Genomic DNA, 20,248 nt, shown 5'->3' with positions numbered 1-20,248 from the left:
CAATAAGTTTATTCTTGTAGTGGCTGGATCATCAATCTTCATTCAGAGTTCTTAATTTATCTCTTTGATGGGAAAGTTTCCAGGAATCACTAGTCCAGCATTCCAGTGAAAAGTTTTACTGGCTGCAGTGACAGACAGATAAAATTGGATGCTCTTGTGAATTAATCATGCAAGCTGAAGTGGTACGGCTCGCTTGCAGTCAGAAACCTTGGTGAATATGATGAGAAGTTTTTGAGAAGTCGTTTTCTTTGACAAATCATTTACATCTTTTTTTTTTCCAAAACTCTTACTTGGAGAATTCTTCAAATTTTACCAGCTGCCTTAAAGTTCCTTTAAACTTAGTTGTGTATTACATATTTTTTAAATTATTATTTTCTTAATATTTATTTTTGAAAGATAGCATGTGCAAGTCGGGGAGGGGCAGAGAGAGAGAGGGACAGAGGATCTGAAGTGGGCTCTGTGCTGATGGCAGAGAGCCCAATGCAGGGCTGGAACTCAGGAATCATGAGATCATGACCTGAGCCAAAGCTCCACTGACTGAGCCACCCAGCTCTCCCAATATATGACACATTGATAGTGTCATATTTGATAGTGAAACTATCAAATTGATAGTGACACTATTTTTTTAATGTATCCGATAGGACAGTGTCCTAAAATATTTCGTATGGGTTTTCTCATAACAATATTTGTAAAAATAAGCTAATTTAAGGGTCCATAAGAATATTTAATGTCTTTCGAATTCAGGAAGCTATTTGTGTTTAATTCTTCAGGTGTGCATATCTAAGTAGAATCTTTCAATACAAATGTAACCCACCTATCTTGATGGTGGGATGTGGAGACCTAAAAATTATTTGTGTGTGGTTTTACAAAATAGTTTACTTCTGTTTTACTATAACTGTATGTTAGGGAGAATGTGTTTCCCCACAGTGACATTTCCTCATTGGGAATGAAGCAGTTGGATGGCAACGTCTTGGCCGCTCTCCGTCCCTCACAGTCTAAGGCAGTCCATGAACTCACTTTCATTATGCTTATGAACTTGACTCACCAACTACTTGCAAGAACATAGTTGGCCCCTAAAAATGTCCAGTTATTTGTCTTTTTTAGACAGTTTGGGTTTTGATCATGTTAGGTTATTGACTGTTGTCAGAGTCAACTGTGAGATAATGCAAGCCAGTACAAGGATGCCAGCTCTTCTATGCAAGGTGAAAAGCAAAGTTAAATCTGGCCCATAATTTTGGCCTTAAGCTGCTGCCTCCTCCTTCATTTATTTTTGATAACATACTTAATTGGTTCCATGTGGGCAAAGCAATTTACCCTGAGATGATTATTTCCACCAGTGGGATGTGCAGGCTCAGCCATCTGCGAGGGAGAACAGTTGGCTCCTGCAGATGAAGTGTTTGAGTGTTTGTAGTTTTCAAAGAGGCCAGGTAATTTTACAAATTAAAAAAAAAAATACGAAAGTTCTGCTTACGAGAGGCAAAACTCTAAGTTGAGTAAGTAAAAGCATATCAGTGCAAGTAAGAGCGCATCAGCGAAAAGGACAGCGACAACCTGGCATTCCTGGCATCCTCTATGGATGCTCATCCTTAAATGCCCACCAGGCCCTGCATGCGCTGGGCACTCTAGAGCATGACTCACCAGACCCCCCTGTGCCTGAGCATAAATGAAGGCAAGGATACAAGTACCTTTAGAGTACTTGTACTCTTCAGAAGGCAGGAAGGGCCAATTAAGGGGTGGAGAGGGGGAGGGCTAGGAGGGCCTCCTGGAATTACCCATCCCTCAGACACAAGCTAAAAGCCTGTAATGCCTCCACATCCACATGTGCCCTCAGCATGCTGCCCCGTGGACATTGGATATGGGCCCAAGACAGCCCTTAAGAGGGTCATCTCTGCACAGCATAGATTTTAGTAATGAAGACTCTTCTTAGCTGATACTTACCGTCCCCAGGAATTCTTAACCATATCAAGTCAACCAGATAAAGACATCAGATTGAATCAGAGAAATTGCCACTTTTATAGGTCAAAAATGGTCAAACATAAGGAAATTTTTAATGATTCAACCTAATATTTATATTTACATATCGACATAGCTATATAAGTGGACACATAAAAATGAATCACTGGAAATCTAGTGTGCCTATTTTTTTTTCAATGTTTATTTTTGAGAGAGAGTGCAAGCGGGGGAAGAGCAGAGAGAGAGAGACGCACACACACAGAATCTGAAGCAGACTCCACACTGCCAGGGCAGAGCCTGATGTGGGTCTCAAACTCACGCATAAACTGTGAGACCATGACCTGAGCCAAAGTTGGATGTTTAACCAATTGCGCCACCCAAGTGCCCCTAGAGTGCCTATTTTTAATTGAAATTTTTATTGAGACAATTGTACATTCATAAGCAACTATAAGAAATAATATAGGGAGATCCCATGTTTACTTTACCCACTTTCCCCCAATGATAACATTTTGAAAACTATAGAATAATATCACAACCAGGTTACTAACATTGATATAGTCAATCCACCTGTCTTATTCAAACTTCCCCAATTTTCCTTGTGTCCATTTGTATGTGTGTGTATTTAGTTCTACACATTTTCTCACATGTGTAAGTTTATGTATCCATCACCAAGTCAAGACATTAAATAGTTTTAATAGCGCAAGAATCCCTTCTATAAGCCTCCCCTCCCCCACCTTCCTCTCACCCTGCCCCCCAACCGCTCCCATCCCTAACCCCTGGCAACCACTAATATTGCCTCCATTTCTAAAATGTTGTCATTTTAAAAATGTTAAATAAATGGAATCATACAGAATATAACCTTTGGGTTGTTTTTGTTTTCACTTCGCATAATTCCCTAGAATTTCATTCAAGTTGTTGAATGTATTAATAGTTTACTTTTATTGCTAGTATTCATTCCATAGTATTGAGGTACCGCAGTGTGTTTAACCATTCATTCATTGAAGGACATCTGGATTGTTTCCAGTCGTGGGCTATTACAAATAAAGTTGCTGTGAGCATTTGCATATAGGCTTTTGTGTGACTTTTAGTTTTCATTTCTCAGAGATAAATGCCCCAGAGTGTAATTGCTGGGTCATATAGTAGTTACATGTTTAGTTTTGTAAGAAACTGCCAGGTTTTAGAATCCTTTTTAAAAAATGAAAATGTCTACCTTCAGGATTCTGTGCTCAGTCTAAAAAATTAATTTTTTCTCTTGATCCTTTTTCTAGCCACGCCATATCCTGGTGGATTTAAGTGTTTCACCTGTGAAAAGGCAGCAGACAATTATGAGTGCAACCGATGGGCTCCAGACATCTACTGTCCTCGAGGTAAACTCTCAGTATACAGATTGGGGTGCTCATGAGTGAACAGCCTTGTTGACTTTGATGCATAGGTAGAGAGAGGCATGCTTGAAATCTCAGCCACTTCTCTTGTCTAAGGCTATTAGTAGATCTCTTATCATCAAAGGTTCTTAGAGACATCAGCTAATCATAGGATTGCCCCCTTCCTCATGAAGCAGCATTGGAGTGCCAGTAGAGGTAAGTGCTGGCTTTGGCTGCCCTCTTCCCCAGCCAAAGGGAGGACAAGAGGAGAACAACCAGCCTTTTGGCCACTCTTTGAAGCATTAGTCATTACATAGTAACTTCCTTTATGTAAAGTTTGAATTGATGTTCATATAAAGATCCCATTTATTGCATATTTTGCCAGAGGCTTCTATTCTGAGACTGCATGAAAGCTAGAATTCTAAATGCCATCATTGCACACACACACACACACACACACACACACAACCCTGAGCTATTTAAGCCATTAAGTTCTTTTTGAAGGAAGAGATAGATGCCCAATTGAAGCATGACATTTTGACCCAAAGGCCCATTTCAAAATGAAGTAGATGCTTCACATCCATATTTGTATCTCTTTTATCCTTTTGAATAAAAAGATGGTTATATTTAGCTATGGAGTCACTGTTAATTGGGTATTTTAATTTTGGAGGAGAGTCGGTTCATTTGATGGAGAGATGGTGAGGACAGAACATTTTATTGACAAATGTTTGAGTGAGTAGATGGGCTTCGCTGATGACTTAATCCAGTTGTTAAAATGACTGAACACACCAACCCTGAATCTATTATATTTTTACATAATGCAGGAGTCTCATACCCTAGTGGAAGGCATCCTGTCTTCCCTGGAGGACTGGACATTGGGAGAACATGGAAAGTGCAATTAAAAGACAAGTGTCAGCTGCCTAAGCCAGTAGTATTTTGCCCATGAACTTCCATCTAGGCTGCCCATTAGAAACACTTATGGATCTCTTCAAAATCACTGGCCCTCCCTAGACCAGTGGTCCTCAATCTCCAGCATGATCAGCATTCCCTGGATGGCTTATTAAAACACAGATTAATGCCTCTCCCCTTGCCCCATTCCTGATTCAGTAAGTCTGTGATGGGGTCTGAGAATTTGCATTTCTAAGGAGTTCCCAGGTGATACAGATGCTGCTGGTGCAGAGACCACATGGTAAGAAAAGCAGTCTAGGGAACTTGAACCTGCATGTCTGAGATGAGGGCCCTGCGCTGGTGTAGTTCAGTATCACAGGTGATTCTAATGAACGGTCAGGGACAAGAACCACTGGGAACGCCTCCCCCCACTAATAAAGAGTGAAAGGTACTGTTGTTGTCATTTCTAGCTTCCTCTTGTTTACTTTTAGGTTGAGATGTTAATGGGGCCTCAAAAGACCACAGGGAAGAGAAAAACATGGAGATGCTAAAGATTGGCTGATTCACAAGCTAGATATCCAGCCATCTCGGTAATCAAAGATAAGTCCTGTCTGCATTGCCTTCTGCAGTCCTGTGCTTATTTTGGAATAAGCCAGTGTTTTTCTAACGTTTCCCCAGCAGAGTGAACATTTGGGTAGGTTGCTGATGGATTTGGTTTAACCACCACTTCTCAAACTTGATGGTACATTGAAATGGGGGAGGAGGGACGGGATTTTAAAACACTGATGCCCGGTCCGTTGTCAGGGATTTATATTTAAATAGCACGGGGTATGGCTGAGCATAAGGATTTTTGAACTCTCCCTGGGTAGTTCTAATATGCAGCAAATTTGAGAACCACTGTAAACAGTGACTCTGGACAAACACAGGGTGATTTGCTTGGGTAGCCAATCAACTTTGGGATGGTTCCAGCAGGGACAGAGCTGGCAGATTAGCTTTTGAAACCATTGCCACAAGTCAGACATATTCAGAGGAAATGTGGCAGTGCTTTCCTCGGTATTGCCTAGCAAAGAGGATGCAGAGGACAAGGAGGGATCGTGAACTGGTGCTCTCAGGCCTTGGGCCAGATTTCATAGAGGCCCAGTCCAAGTCTGATGGTGTGCAAGTATATCCCTGTCACAAAGGAAAAACAGGTGACCGGTAGCACTCTGCTTGAATTCCTCTCAGGAAAAGAGGAAGATCCCTTCTGATGCTTTCTTCAAAGGTCAAAATCTATTCTTCCAAAGTACAGATATCTGAAAGTATCACAGCGTTCACACAATTTCCCCCTTTCCCCTTTTTTCCTCCCACTTTTATCTTTTTGTCCTTACATTTATAAGGATAAATGGAAAGTGTTGCCCTGAGGCTTCATGACACAGAACCACCACGCCAGGCTTTTAGGGGGCATCATGCAGTGAAAGATAGGAATCTGGTTTCTTCGTTCAGGGAGCTCCCCAGTTAGGGGAGATGAGATCTGAAGGTATCAAATGTCAAAAATATCAGGACAAAAGCAAGTACCAAATGCAGCCTGGAGTTCAGTGCTGTGGGAGCTTATGGGGACAATTACTCTGTGGGGACTGAGGTGGCCAGTGGCAGCATTGTGGGCTGAGAAGAGGCAACAGCCCTACGAGTAGGCAGCAGAAGTAGGATGTTGAAGAAGATGTGTCTTCTGAGAAGTCACGTGACTCAAAGGTACGGAGATGGGATTCCCAGGTGTGCTCCATGGACAGGGAGAGACCCGAACTGGGTACAGCAACTAATTCGTGTCGGTGAATAGTAGGAGCAAAGTGGTGGAGTTTGTTTATTTTTGTGAGGCCTTGAACATCAGGTAAGGAATGGGGACTAAAGCTGTAACCTGAGAAGAAATGAAGCCACGGTCAATTTTCTTCTTCCTCTGGGTTTTCTCCAGATTTTTCTAATGATGAAAATGGCATCATTATTATTAGATTAAAATATGAATTGCATCTAACTACTAAAAACTACTGACTGACCCTAGATTTATTTTTTTCTGTTTGTTATTAGTTTGGAGCAGCTATAGGACTACCAACAGGCTTTGTAAGCAGGGCTCAGTAGCTGCTATGGAAAAACATCCTAGCTTTCTGCAATATTCCTGGGTTTTTATTTATTTTTATGACACATTTAGCTAGGTTTTAAGTATCACATGATGTGAAAATAACTTGTTGAAAGCAAAACAACAACAACAACAACAACAACACAATTTTATGTAGGTATTTAATCTTATCTCCATGGAATAAGCCCACTTTCCAAATTGCGCAGGGGATCGCCTGGATCTTAAGAATTTTCTAAAACTGAACTCAGTCAAATGGATGTAAATAGAGACTGTTGTATTTTAGCAGCTGAGGTAAGCTTGCTTCCAGAGTCGACAGACTTGTTGCGAATCATCATTTGGTAAAATAAGCATCCAGAAAGCTTCATCCTAACTAGAATCACTCTGTAGGAAAATGGTGGCATCAGCCACCTTCCTCTAGCTAACTCAGGTTCCCTGTCACTCTAACTTTTCAAGTGTGTGTTAGGCAAATATTTTCTTCTCCATCACTTTGTTAGTGCTTCCAGCACTTAACAGACTCCTGACACCATACTCTTGCCTTAGAACATGAGCATTTAAGAGCCCTCCGTAACTGACTCTCATTGTTTCACTTGGTTGGCTTCTGTTTAGGCTTTGGTCTCTGAGCACTTCCTGTGCAATAACTCTAGTCAGAAAGGATCTTGAAATTATATTATATGAGGGACCAGTTAAAGGAACTGGTGAAAGCAAAGAAGAGTTAATAGCATGCCCTGAGTTCACAGATTTTGCCTATGTGCAAGATTAAAAGCTCCTTGAGAATGGGGCTATCTCAGTGTTTATTAAGAGTCTCTGGAATTAAATGTCAAGTCAAAAACATTATAATTTTCAAAAAAGCTCATTCTGTAGAGGATGCCTAAGCAGCCAAGGCTTTTATGTTTCTTCTTGATTATGAAGTACAGATGCCTCCCTTTGAGGCAAAATCTTCCCTTGAAATTACTACTGATGCAACATCAGACCAAGAGAAATCTCGAGATAGAGGGACACATATCCTTTGGGTTCTGGCTTCTGTGCTGCTCACAGCTTTTCTGTAGAAGTCAAGGAAAAGCTGGACATGACCCTGGAGGACTCTTCATATGTCTGTCTGTTATCTAGTGTAAGTAGGAAATACATAAATGTGGTCCCCAGCATAACTGAAGACAAGCTCCATGGTTACATGTTTCCAGGAAAGACTTCTTTATTGTTGACTTCTTTCAGATTGAGCCCAGGCTGAGACAGTTCTTGTGTTTTACTTTACCCGAGGGTGGATTTTTTTTCTCTTTTAGGCAATCTTAGGATATAGTCCTTCAGGGTTTCTACCATTCGATAGGGGTCTGTACTCTAGCTCTAAACCCCATGAGGACTCCAGGCCTTGCATCTTCTTATAGTTTATCTGTTAACATCTCCCAGCTCCGCCTCCATCCTGGGTAGAGAACTCAGAGCCTAGTGCTGGCTTTTGGAATTTCCTTCACTTTCAGGAGAGTTCATTTGTATATCTATAGAAAGTATTGGCTATATATTATCCAATACTCTTGGCTGCTATGTAATGAAATGGTGTTCAGGTGATCTATTTTGTCATATTGCTAAATGGAAGCCTTAGACTTCCTCCTTTTTCTTTTAAGTAAAAATTTTTAACTTAAAGTTTAACATACATACCAGAAAGTGAATAGTCATAGGTGCTGAGCTCATTGAATTTTCACAAACTGCACAGGCTGTGTGTCTGTCACCCGTGTTAAGCTACAGAACCTCAGAAGGCCACTAGGGTCCCCCACTCATTACACCCTACCTCTCAGAGGTAACACAGTTGTGACTACTATCACTGAGCTATGTATCCAGGGAATCACAGAATGTATCCCTTTCTTTTTCTCATTTTCTATGTGAAATTCATCTATGTTTTTGTGAGCCGCATAGTTATTCTCTCAGATGTATAGTAGATCGTTATACGAATATGCTAAAATTCATCCTTCCACTCTCAATGGACGTTTGGATTGTTTCAAGGTTTTGAGCATTGTGGGCGCACTTGTCCATGTATTTCGGTACACGTATGTGTGCATTTCTGCTAGGTCTATCCCACCGGGGTTGCTGGGCATGCAGCAGGCGTGCTTTGGCCTTACCGGATACTGCCTAGTGGTTTTCCAGAATGACTGTACCAGTTTATACTATCCGCAGCAGTGCCTGAGAGTGCCAGTTGCTGCACAGGCTTGCCAACACTTAGTGTTAACAGAGACCATGGAAGCTGGAAGTTAATGGAATGACATTTTTAAAGCGCTGCAAGTAAAGAACTGTTACCCGAGAATTCTGTACCGAGACGGCCAGCCTCACTTCTCCATATATCTATCCCATCTCTCCCAGCTGCCTGCTGGCTCTGAATTCCTGTTTGTGCCTCCCAATTCCCTTGAGAGTGACAGAGGCTCTGCTCAGCTTCTTTGCCCTTAGCAGGGCTTTCTGCTTGGCTTCTCAGCCTTCATGTGTGCAACTTTTGAGTCAGCAGGTGCCTTGAGGGGAGAACAAGAATAGAATGTCATGCTCAACTCAGTGTGCTGTTCGTCTTGCTGATACCTTGCTCTTCAAATCCTATCTGCCTTGGTAGCTCACCTATGCTTTCACAGAGATTTTTGTTGCTTTAATTTTATCTGGCTATTTTAATTTTATTCTGTTGTTTCTCAGTAAGAAGATACAAGCTAGTTCATTTCAGCTGGCATTGTGATGCCCAGATTTACTCTTTACTCTTTTATTAGAACTTTTCCAGGGGTGCCGGGGTGGCTCAGTCAGTTAGGCCTCTGACTTTGGCACAGGTCATGATCTCATGGTTCATAAGTTTGAGCCCCGTGTCAGGCTCTGTGCTGACAGCTCAGAGCCTGGAGCCTGCTTCGGATTCTGTGTTTTCCTTTCTCTCTGCCCCTCGCCCACTCATTTTCTTTCTCCCTCTCTTTCTCTCTCTCAAAAATAAATAAACATTTAAAAGAACTTTAAAAAAAAGAACTTTTCCAGTAATTTTTAACCCCAAAGTTATATCAGCCTAAACAAGATGGCTTCCTTTTGACACCCTGAAATCATCTAACCTACTGCAATTCAGTGTTTTTGCCCAAGTATTTTCTATTAACATAATTGCCTCAGATAGGAAGCATCTATTTGATGTTTTTGTCTTATCACTTTTATTTTAACTACTGTCCTCTATAAGATCCTGTTTACCCTCACTGCTTTTGTATACCTCCCCAACCACCTTTTTGGTCTTTGCCTGGTTATAAGCACATAGCTTTATGAATTTCAAAGATTTGCTTTAAAAGAGAGATTCCTCAAGTTAATATGTGACCTGTCCTTAGCAGGTATGGAACATTTTTTTTTTTTTTTGAAAAAAGAAGACCAAAACAAAAACCAAGATATCATCATGGAAGCAGCACCCTGATTAAGAAATGGATTATTTTCAGTAGCCCAGAGGCTTCTTACATGACTGCTTTCAGCTACTGTCTCTACCACCAAGGATCCTCTTATAGGCTCAGTAGTGTCCCCCCCCACCTCAAAGTTCACATGTGAAACCTAATCCCCAGTATTCCTGAATATGATTGTAGTTAAAGATAGGGTCCTTAAAGTAGTGATTCAGGTTCAGTGATGAAGAGGAGATTAGGACACAGACTCGCACAGAGGAAAGACCATGAAAAGATACAGGGAGAAGTGGCCCATCTGTGAGCCAAGGAAAGAAGCCTCTGAAGAAATAAACCTTATTGACACCTTAACTTGGACTTTCAGCCTCCAGAACTGGGAAAAAATAGATTTCTTCTGTGTAGGTCACCTAGTCTAAGGTACTTTGTTATGCAGTTTATATACAATCTAGAATTACCCTGAATCTAAAACCAGACTAAGGTAGTACCAAAAAACAACAAAACAAAAACAAACAAAACCACACAAAACCCCCTGAAATCTAATATTCCTTATGAATATAATCACAAACACCCTTAATATAATATCAACAAATAAAATTTAGCAATATATAAAAATAAGCCTGACCAAATAGAGCTTATTTCAGGAATGCAGGTCTGCTTCAATATTTGAAAATCACCCAGTGTAATCCACGATATTAACAGGCTGAAGATGAAAAATCATATGTCAATATCAACTGAAGCAGAAAAAGCATTTGGCAAAATTCAATACCATTCATGATCAACAACTTTCAGAAAAACAGTATGAGAGAAACTTCCTCAATTTGATAAAGAATATTTATTTTAAAAAACCCGTAGCAAACATACTTAATAGTGAAAGACAAAATACTTCCCTGTTAAGATAAAAAACTAGGCAAGGATATCACTTTCATCATTTTTATCCAATGTCCTGTTGAAAATTCTACCCAGTGCAATAAGGCAAGAAAAGGAAATGAAAGGCATACAGATTGGAAAGGAAGAAATAAAACTGTCCCATGTCACAGATGACATGATTTTCTAAGTAGAAAATCTCAACACTTCTACACAAAACCCTTAGCACTATTAAGTTCAGCAAGGTCACAAAATACTAAGATTAAGACACAAAATTCAATTGTACTCATATATACTATCGATTAACACATGATCATTGAATTTAAAAATATAATACCACTTATAATGGTTCAAAAAATATTAAATGCTTCAAGGTAAATGTAACAAAACACATATAGGACTTGTATGCTGAAACTATAAGTGCTAATGAAAGAATTCCAAGGAAATTTAAGTAAATGGAGAGGCCACGTTCATGAATTGAAAGACTCTACATGGTAAAGATGTCAAATCTGTCCAAATTTATGTGCAGATTTTACACAATTCCTATCAAATTCTAGCAAAATTGTTTGTAGTTCTGGACAAGATTATTATACAATTTATATGGAAAGGTAAGAAACAAGAATAGCTGAAACAGTTCTGAAAATGGAATTTAAGTGGGAGGAACCAATCAATCCTCTTTCCAGAATCATCATATGGCTACAGGAATCAGGACTGTGGTATTTTCAGAAGGATAGAGACATAGATCAATGGAACAGAATAGAGATTTCAGAAAGAGACTCTCAAAATATGCCCAACTTTTTTTTTTCCAATATATGAAATTTATTGTCAAATTGGTTTCCATACAACACCCAGTGCTCATCCCAAAAGGTGCCCTCCTCAATACCCATCACCCACCCTCCCCTCCCTCCCACCCCCCATCAACCCTCAGTTTGTTCTCAGTTTTTAACAGTCTCTTATGCTTTGGCTCTCTCCCACTCTAACCTCTTTTTTTTTTTTTTCCTTCCCCTCCCCCATGGGTTTCTGTTAAGTTTCTCAGGATCCACATAAGAGTGAAACCATATGGTATCTGTCTTTCTCTGTATGGCTTATTTCACTTAGCATCACACTCTCCAGTTCCATCCACGTTGCTACAAAGGGCCATATTTCATTCTTTCTCATTGCCACGTAGTATTCCATTGTGTATATAAACCACAGTTTCTTTATCCATTCATCAGTTGATGGACATTTAGGCTCTTTCCATAATTTGGCTATTGTTGAGAGTGCTGCTATAAACATTGGGGTACAAGTGCCCCTATGCATCAGTACTCCTGTATCCCTTGGGTAAATTCCTAGCAGTGCTATTGCTGGGTCATAGGGTAGGTCTATTTTTAATTTTCTGAGGAAACTCCACACTGCTTTCCAGAGCGGCTGCACCAATTTGCATTCCCAATAACAGTGCAAGAGGGTTCCCATTTCTCCACATCCTCTCCAGCATCTATAGTCTCCTGATTTGTTCATTTTTATGCCCAACTTTTTGACAAGGATACAAAATTCAGTTCACTAGAGGAAAGAGCCTTTGCAACAAACATGCTTGCAGGAGCATTTGGACATCCAGGGGCAAAAAATGAACCTCAACCCAAGTATTACACTTCTTTCAAAAGTTAACTCAAAATTAATCATAGACTTAAATGTCAAATATAAAACTATATGACCTTTGGGGAAAAAGCACAGGAGGAACTCTTCGAGATCTAAGGCTAGGCAAAAAGTTCTTAGACTTGATATAAAAAGCATGATCCATAAAAGGAAAACTTGGTAAATTGGATTTCATCAAAATTAAAAACTCTTGCTCTACATAAGACTCTGTTAATAGGAGGAAAATACCAATAACAAACTGACGTAAAATATTTGCTAATCAAATATCTGACAAAGGACTAGTATCTAAAATGTATAAAGAATTCTGAAAACACAACAGTAAAAAAGGAAACAAAATAAGCAAGAAAAGGAAAAAAACCATGAACAGATATTTCACCAAGGAAAATAAACAGATGGCAAATAAACACATGTTCAACATCATTTAGCCATTCAGAAAATCCAAATTAAAAACATGAGATAACACTATATATCTATCAGAATGTCTAAAATAAAAAAAAAATAGCAACACTATCAAATGCCAGTAAGAATTAGGAGAAACTAGATCATATATGTATTGTGGGTGGGAGTATAAAATAGTACAGCCACTCTCGAAAACATTATGGCAGTTTCTTAATTAAACAGAGACCTACCGTATAACCTAGTAATGCCAGTTCTGAGCATTTACCCCAGAGAAATGAGAACCTATGTTCACATTAAAGCATTTATACAAGTGTTGATAACAGTTTCATTAATAATATCCGTAACCTAGATACCCTTTCAATGGGTGAATGGTTAAACCAACGTTGGTACATCCACAGCATGGAATACTACTCAGGATTAAAAATTAACAAACCGTTGATACAATAATCCTGATAACTCTCAAGTGAATAAGGCTGAGTGAAAATGCCTAATCCCCAAAGTTTGAGTACTTTATGAGTCCATTTATATAACATCCCTAAGATGACAAATTTATAGAAATGGAGCACAGATTAGTGGTTGCCAAGGATTAAGGAGGGGTGGGAAGAGGAGGGACAAGGATGTGAGAATAAAAAGTGGACATGAGTGGTCCTTGTGGAGGTAGAAATGTTCTGTATCTTGACTGCATCCATATCAATATCCTGATTGTGATACTATACTTTTGCAATGTGTTGCCATTTGGGGAAAACTGGGTGAAGGGTACATGAGATCCTTCCGTATTATTTCTTACAAACTCATGTGAATCTGTAACTATCTCAAAATAAATTTAAAAAATCAACCAGTAAAAAACAAAAAGATACGTCAGTTGTGCTAATGTTGAGAAACACTGATCTAGAAGGAAAGCCAGATATAACAAATGAGGAAGCTAAGAAGGCCTGTGAACCCGGTTGGGAGGAAAATTAAGGAAGGGTTCACAGAATTCATCACATTTATATTGAACCTTGAAGAAAAGGTTTCCAGGAGCAGAAGATAGGGGGAAATTTTTTTTGTTGTGAAGAATGGTCAAAGGATATAACATGGTGTCTCAAGGTATCCAGTAGGCAATGAGGAGATAGTCTGGGGCCTAGATTAAGTGTAATGTTGAATAAGAATAAGTGCTGAGTTTCAAATGCCAAGCTCTGAGATATAAATGTAATCAATACTTCTAGCAAGGAAGCAAAGCTACTCCTATATCCTCTTTTTTTTTTTTTTTTTTTTTTGAGAGAGAGAGAGAGAGAGATTGAGTGCTTGCGAGCAGGGGAGGGATAGGGAGAGAGGGAGACAGAGGATCTGAAGTGGGCTCTGTGCTGACAGCAGAGAGCCCAATGCTGGAATCAAACTCACAGATGGAACGTGAGATCATGACCTAAGCCAACGTCTGACGCTCAACTGAATGAGCCCCCCAGGCGCCCCTCCTACTATATTACTGGCACACAGCTTCAGGAGAAGAGAGAGAGTAACAGACCACCTACTGACCACTCCAGTAGGCCAAATAAACCTAGCAGTATTGAGGCCAGGGCTGCTTGACAGCTAGGGTTCACTCAGGCTCTCATAGACAGTGAGTAGCGTGATCTGACCTTGGTTTCAGCAATACATCGGATGGCTGTCTGACACCTGCATTAGAAAGGAGAGGTCAGAGACAAAGAAGACAGGAAATGATGAGGTCCTGCACTGGGAAAATGGAAAACGGAACAGAAAGATTAGGGTAATGAACACATTTCAGGGAACTTAAAGACACCTGGCTTGGGAAGAGAAGTCTGAGCTAATTCTGAATTTCCTGGTCCGAGATGGAGGTGCCACATCTCAGGACTCAGGATGTCCCTTCCTGAGATAAAAACACTGGAAAGATAAACAAATGGGGAGGGAGGAATATGAGTTATTTGAGATATGTGAGGTCTGAGGTGCTGCTTGCAATGTCCAGGAGATAGCAAGAGATTGGTTCTATAGTTTGGGAGAGAGAATCAGACTGAAGACAACGTTGGAGGTTGGATGAGGTCACTTCAGTGAGAAGAGAATAGGCTCAAGAACAGATCATGGGAGAATATCAACATTCAGGTTAGAGAAAGGGTTGGAAGAGAAGAGACCAGAGATGCAGAAAAAAATCTAGAAGACAAAACTCTGAAGCCCAGGGGAATCACGCGGAGGACATTATACATAGTGGAGCCCAAGAGCTGCAATGAAATCCTTTGGGGTCAGACATGGGAGAAGGGGATCCAGTGGGACACTTAGACAAAGTCATTGCAAAGGAGGACCTGGAAATAGCTGGATGTGAAGGACTGAGGGCGCGGTAAGGAACCAGGCTGGAAGTATGCCACCAGATGCCACTGGACTTTCAGTTTTTCAGCATAATTTGTAATATTATGATTACAGTTGTTTTCCTGCCACTAATTTTCTTGCACATGGTGAATTGTTCTCTGGCATCACTTTAATCGTTATATATGTTTGCAAAGAGACCAAAACTAGTAGAGCCACAGGAATAACTGAGTGGCGGGAAAGCCTTTTACCAGAGAATTGGTCATTTTTAATTCAAATCATTTAATATATATGTTGTTGAAACTCAGTTTCTATTATTGGAAACTGAATATTTGTGGGTAAATGGAAATTTACATTTTAGCTTTGAACGTTGTTTTGATTTCAGAACTAGGTTAAGGAATTTGTGTGTGTATGTGTATTTCATGAAAATTATAAATTTCGTGTTTTCCAATAGTTGATTAAGCTCTCTTAATGAGTTCTGCTTTCAATTGCATGCCTGTGAGTCTTCCAGAAAAATACTTTTGTTTCACAACCTCTGGGAATACCATGCTGTTGCAGAATATGAGATTTTAGAGGCCGAAACTAACCTGGTAGAAATTCAAATCCATCTTTTATCTTTTAGATAAAAGCCTTTGAAATCCTTTTAGTGTGAAGTTATCAGCAGGCTTGAGTCTCATATAACCTCATTACTAACCCAAGGATTATTCGGGATGCATGGAGAGCAATGCTCAGTGGCTGAAACTCCTTTTTTTATCAATTCTACAGCCCAGTGATAAGCCACATGTGGTCCACCTCGTTCTGCTTGGGAAATGCTGCCTGCTTGCCTTGGAGATCACAATACACATTCAAGGCTCTCCTAAGTTGTGCTCTAAAGAAACCTGTTCAACTTTATTTGAATATTTTCAAAACTTATTTAACTATAGAACCTTGTTTTACATTAACATTTCATAACTCACCCAGGGGTTTTGTAAGATAAGAAGTGGGATGGATACTTCTAAGAGACTGACACTTCGGATCTGAGGTTGCTGCTGCTGGAAATAATGGGATGTTCTCAAAATATCTTTGTTTTGAGGGTCAGATTTAGTGAGTGCAAGACAATTTTTTATCCAGCCTCATCACTGATCATTTTTGTTCCTTCCGCCCCCACCCCCCCCCCCAGGATTTTAAGAATGAGCTTATTAAGTACTGGACTTTGGCATATCTTCCTCATTAGTTGTTATCTGTGCAGTGGAATAAATTTGCAATTAATAAATTAAAAGAGAGTTTGTTATGGGCATAAAAGTAAGAACAAAAAGTAGTTATATCAAGTTCACCAATTGTTACTCAAAGCTTACTGAAGATAAGAGAATTTAATACTTGGGGGATAAACCCAATTTCCAAAGCTGAAACCATATAATGATTTACTTATTCCATAAATGTATGATCTTATCTGCTCCAATTTACATTTGGAGCAGTTAAACCTCTGGCATCTGCTCCTGGTTCTGTATGAAGATGAGACAGGAGATAAGAACATTCCTGTCTTTATTGCTTTTTTGAGCATCTCAAGGTGGGATGCAGTGGGAAAGGGGTATCTGTCATGGCCATAAGTGTCCAAGTCTGATATCAAAGAAGTAAACCAGTCTTCTTTGGGAAATGTGGTAAATCCCTCAGGCCACTGGCCTCCATTTGTTAAAACCTGTCACAGGCTTAAAATCTTTTTTTAAAAATCAGAGGAGAGCTGACACCTGCTTCCCATCAGAAAAACAATCACTCCAATTCTAAAATATTTTAGGGCTTTGGGAGAATCATTTCCAGGTGCAAAATTGTCAACTTTTCCTGTGAGTTCATAGGGTGGCTGTACTTACTCAACTCCCAAAGAGCTCTCCAGGACCCTGAGCTAGCTAGGACTGCCTTGACCTGATTCCCACCAATAAAATTCTGGTCAGGGTACAGTGTGGGAACAGCATTTTGGGGAGGGCATTGACCAGACTCAGCCCAAGTACGCCCACCAGTAGTGTAACCATTAAGAAAATCTCTGTCCATAGTGAGACTCAATCAGAGGTCACTCAGGTTCCTGTCAGGTGGGGAGGGGGGGTGTTAGGAAGATTATTAAAACCCCTGGATTTTTATGACTCTCAAGATGTGTCAGTGTGGTCTGTATTAGCTCATTCTCAGGGCCTAAAATTCTCAAGCTTTCTTCTTTGGACATTAGTACTTTGGTTAAAAGCTGCCAAAATTGTGACAGAATCTGGTGGGGGGAATTTTTATTGCCTAATAAATAATATCATAGAAGGTCATAATTCCATATTAGCCACTAAATATCCAAAATGTATAAAGCATGCAAAGTGGAATCCAAGATATGGATGAAAAACAGCTCAGTGACATTTCTTAAGAATTATTCATTCTCTTTTTCATTCTGAAAGTGGAGCAGGAACATTCTCCTAAATCCCAGGCTTAGAAAGCTGAACACTGCCTAGAGGCCTTAAAGAATTACTTTGACAAAGCCATTTTTCTTTAGTCTTTAAATTTGAAAGAGAAAAATTCTCCATGGTAGTTTGGAAGAAATCTTAAGTTTTTGGATTCCTAAGACCTGGAGGGATGTCTAGAAACTTACATCATGGTCAGTCTTCATCTGCCATTTTAGAAGACACTGAAATCATACTAGGGAGAAATGATGCCCTTCCATTTTGGAACACCTTCATTACTGAGTTAGTTTTCTTCTGTAATAAATTCCAAGATCTAGCTATGCTCATTGTCAAGAAGTTCTTTCTTTTGGATAAAGTCATTTTCTGAAGATAAAATGAATTGGTTTTTAATTATTCAGCCCTTACTTGGGAATAGCTGTTTCCAAAACACGCACACACACACGCACACACACATGTACCTGTGCTATAGTCTTTTAACTCTTTGAAGACCATTGTTACCTGCCTAACTTTTTGTTTTTAAACGCTGTGTTCTTTGAACTTTTTCACCCCTTTATCTTCCCCAAAATTTCTGATTCTCATATCCTAATCGTCCCTCCAGACCTCTCCTTCCCTAAAAATAAAAATCAATACAGTGGCAAAACTTGTTGAAAGGCAAAGAGTCATACCACTATATCTTGCTTTATGGGGATGACGACGGGCCAAGAGACCAATATTCTTCAGAAGGCTCTCTTCCTACCATGGCAAAGCGCATCTCTCCAAGGACGTCTTTGGGATTGGACGTAAACTCAACACAGTGTACATCTCATGTGCTGTTAAATCTCTTCAGGACTTGTAATGTTGACCCTTCTGTTGTTTCGCTTCCAGGCAGGTCAGGTTAACATTTCCCATCTCAACTGAAACATATTTTTTCTCTGTTGACAGAGACCAGATACTGCTACACTCAGCATACAATGGAAGTCACAGGAAACAGCATCTCTGTCACCAAACGCTGCGTTCCACTGGAAGAGTGCTTGTCCACTGGCTGCAGAGATTCTGAGCATGAAGGCCACAAGGTCTGGGCAACAAAGCAAGTGACCGGTACAGCATAGTTAGTCTTCCTCCACCACAGATGCGCGCCCGTGCTCATGAGCCAGTTCCCACTCCCTGGTGTAACCTGGCTTTTGAGTACTTCTGTACCATTATGAGAAGATTCTCCTTTCCTGTTTGCTCTAAAAGAATAAAAATTTACAGCAGAGCATAGGAAAACCGGTTTAATTATGTAAACACAACACCAAGAGGATATTGAAAGTTGTAATCCCTTCCTTTCCTCAGAAGAAAGTGGTAAAGCCACTGGAAGGAAGAGGAATGAGGGATCAGTTACATCCTCACGATAAAGCATTGCAGATGTAGCAACAGTTCATTCAGCTGAGGATGGCCACGGCAGTTGAGCATCAATAGTTATCTGTGAAGTGAGGCTCATGTCTTTATTGGAATGCTGATTTGGGGAAGGTATCCATTGGCTCCTGAATAATTTGATTAGGTGATCAGAGAACCATCTCCTTGTGGGTTGGCTCCCTCTTAAACTCTATCTGGTGCCTATATGGAAGCACTCAGTATAAAGTGAACTTCAAGTGCAGCCCTGAAAGAGAATACAAAGAACCAGAGAAATGCAGCCTGACTTGTGGTTGGAGTGGAGAATGCCCCCGACTCTCCTGCTGATGGTTCAGAGCTGGCTCCACATATAATCTTGTATATCAGGCAGGCCTTGGCCTTTATTTGGAGTTGGCTCACTTCTCCCCATCAGGCTGCCTTCCTGGTGTCAGAAGCAACTTCTACTCTCAGTACCCTGGAGCGGCACGTTTAGTAGGGGCTTCAAGAAGACACCTAATTTTCAAGCAACTTGTGAAATACAGTAAGAATTAAATTTTAAAATCTAGTATACCAACTTGATCCTGGTTTGAAATATAAAAGCTGTGTTCAAGGGTTTTACCTACCTCTCACCCCACTCCCAGAAAGCTAGGCTCTCAGGCCTTATTGTGCTGCTTTACCATGGATCAAGTTAAAGATCAGAGAAGTAACATCATGTGCAAAGGTCACACAGCTGGTAATTCTGTCTGACAGAATTCAAACTCACTTCTGACCTTCAGTTTCTCTCCTCAACATTATAATGTCTCCCTAGCCCATGTCAACTGTGACAAGACTCAAATCCCTGCAGGATAATGACTGAATAGGATATTTGCCATCAGACAGTTTTTCAAATATTATGGTGCATATGGGCCTCTCGAGGATCTTGTTAAAATGCAGATTCTGATTCACTAAATTTGGGGTGAGGTTTGAGATTCTGCATTTCTAATGGGCTCCAGGTGATGTGGAAGCTGCTAATCTGTACTTTGTGTAGCCATGGCCCCAAGTAATTTCTGTCAACAATCCTTTAGATTTCTTTCTTTCTTATGGTCCATGAATAAAGTTAGATAAAGCAGGAGTAATTGCATTAATGCAAACCCTTCAAACTTTAACTCACCCACAAGAATGGTGATAATTATGTGGACAGTTCTAATGAAAGCAAATAGTTCAGTTTAAGTTGGGTTGTTTCCACTTCATGTACACTGTGAAAATTTGGCAAGTGAAAGTATACCCTCTGAACAGCTTCCCCAAGTAGTCAGAAAGGGTTTCTTTGAGATAGGAGGGTATTAGAATCCCCATTACCCAGATGGAAAAGCTGAGACCTAGGAAGGTTATAAAACCATGTAATAAGCATGTGATGGGATGTCAGAAGCAGAACCCATGTTCCTGGAAGCTGAGTCCAGGGTTTGGTTTTTTTTTTTTTTTTTTTTTTGGCCACATTGCTTCCAGATGAAATCTCATCCCACTTCCTTAAATACAGGGTCGGTGCCTCTTTTGTAGAACGGGTCACTTTCATTTCAGTCTTACTGTGAGGGAGACAGTTCCTTCCAAATTCCCTGCCTCCTTCCAAGATCTGCCAGCTTCTCATCACCC

At 40.2% G+C, this 20,248-nt stretch overlaps 1 protein-coding gene across 4 annotated transcripts in view; it reads left to right on the top strand.

The window, feature by feature from the left end:
- The window catches only part of LYPD6 (LY6/PLAUR domain containing 6), a 123,400-nt gene that overhangs the window by 100,137 nt on the left and 3,015 nt on the right, over positions 1–20,248 (top strand). For 3 of the 4 annotated variants that reach the window (XM_019455813.2, XM_019455804.2, XM_019455794.2), the window contains 2 exons: positions 3,222–3,320; positions 18,194–18,324. In XM_019455813.2, coding sequence (XP_019311358.2) covers positions 3,222–3,320; positions 18,194–18,324 — 230 coding nt within the window. Of the gene's footprint in view, positions 1–3,221; positions 3,321–18,193; positions 18,350–20,248 lie in introns of all 4 variants that reach the window. The other variant, XM_019455832.2, reaches the window with a different exon arrangement.

The sequence above is a fragment of the Panthera pardus genome, unplaced genomic scaffold (genome assembly GCF_024362965.1).
Source record: "Panthera pardus isolate Hobbes unplaced genomic scaffold, ASM2436296v1 HiC_scaffold_10, whole genome shotgun sequence".
Classification (NCBI taxonomy): Eukaryota; Metazoa; Chordata; class Mammalia; order Carnivora; family Felidae; genus Panthera; species Panthera pardus.
This window is presented reverse-complemented; position numbering and strand designations above follow the sequence as displayed.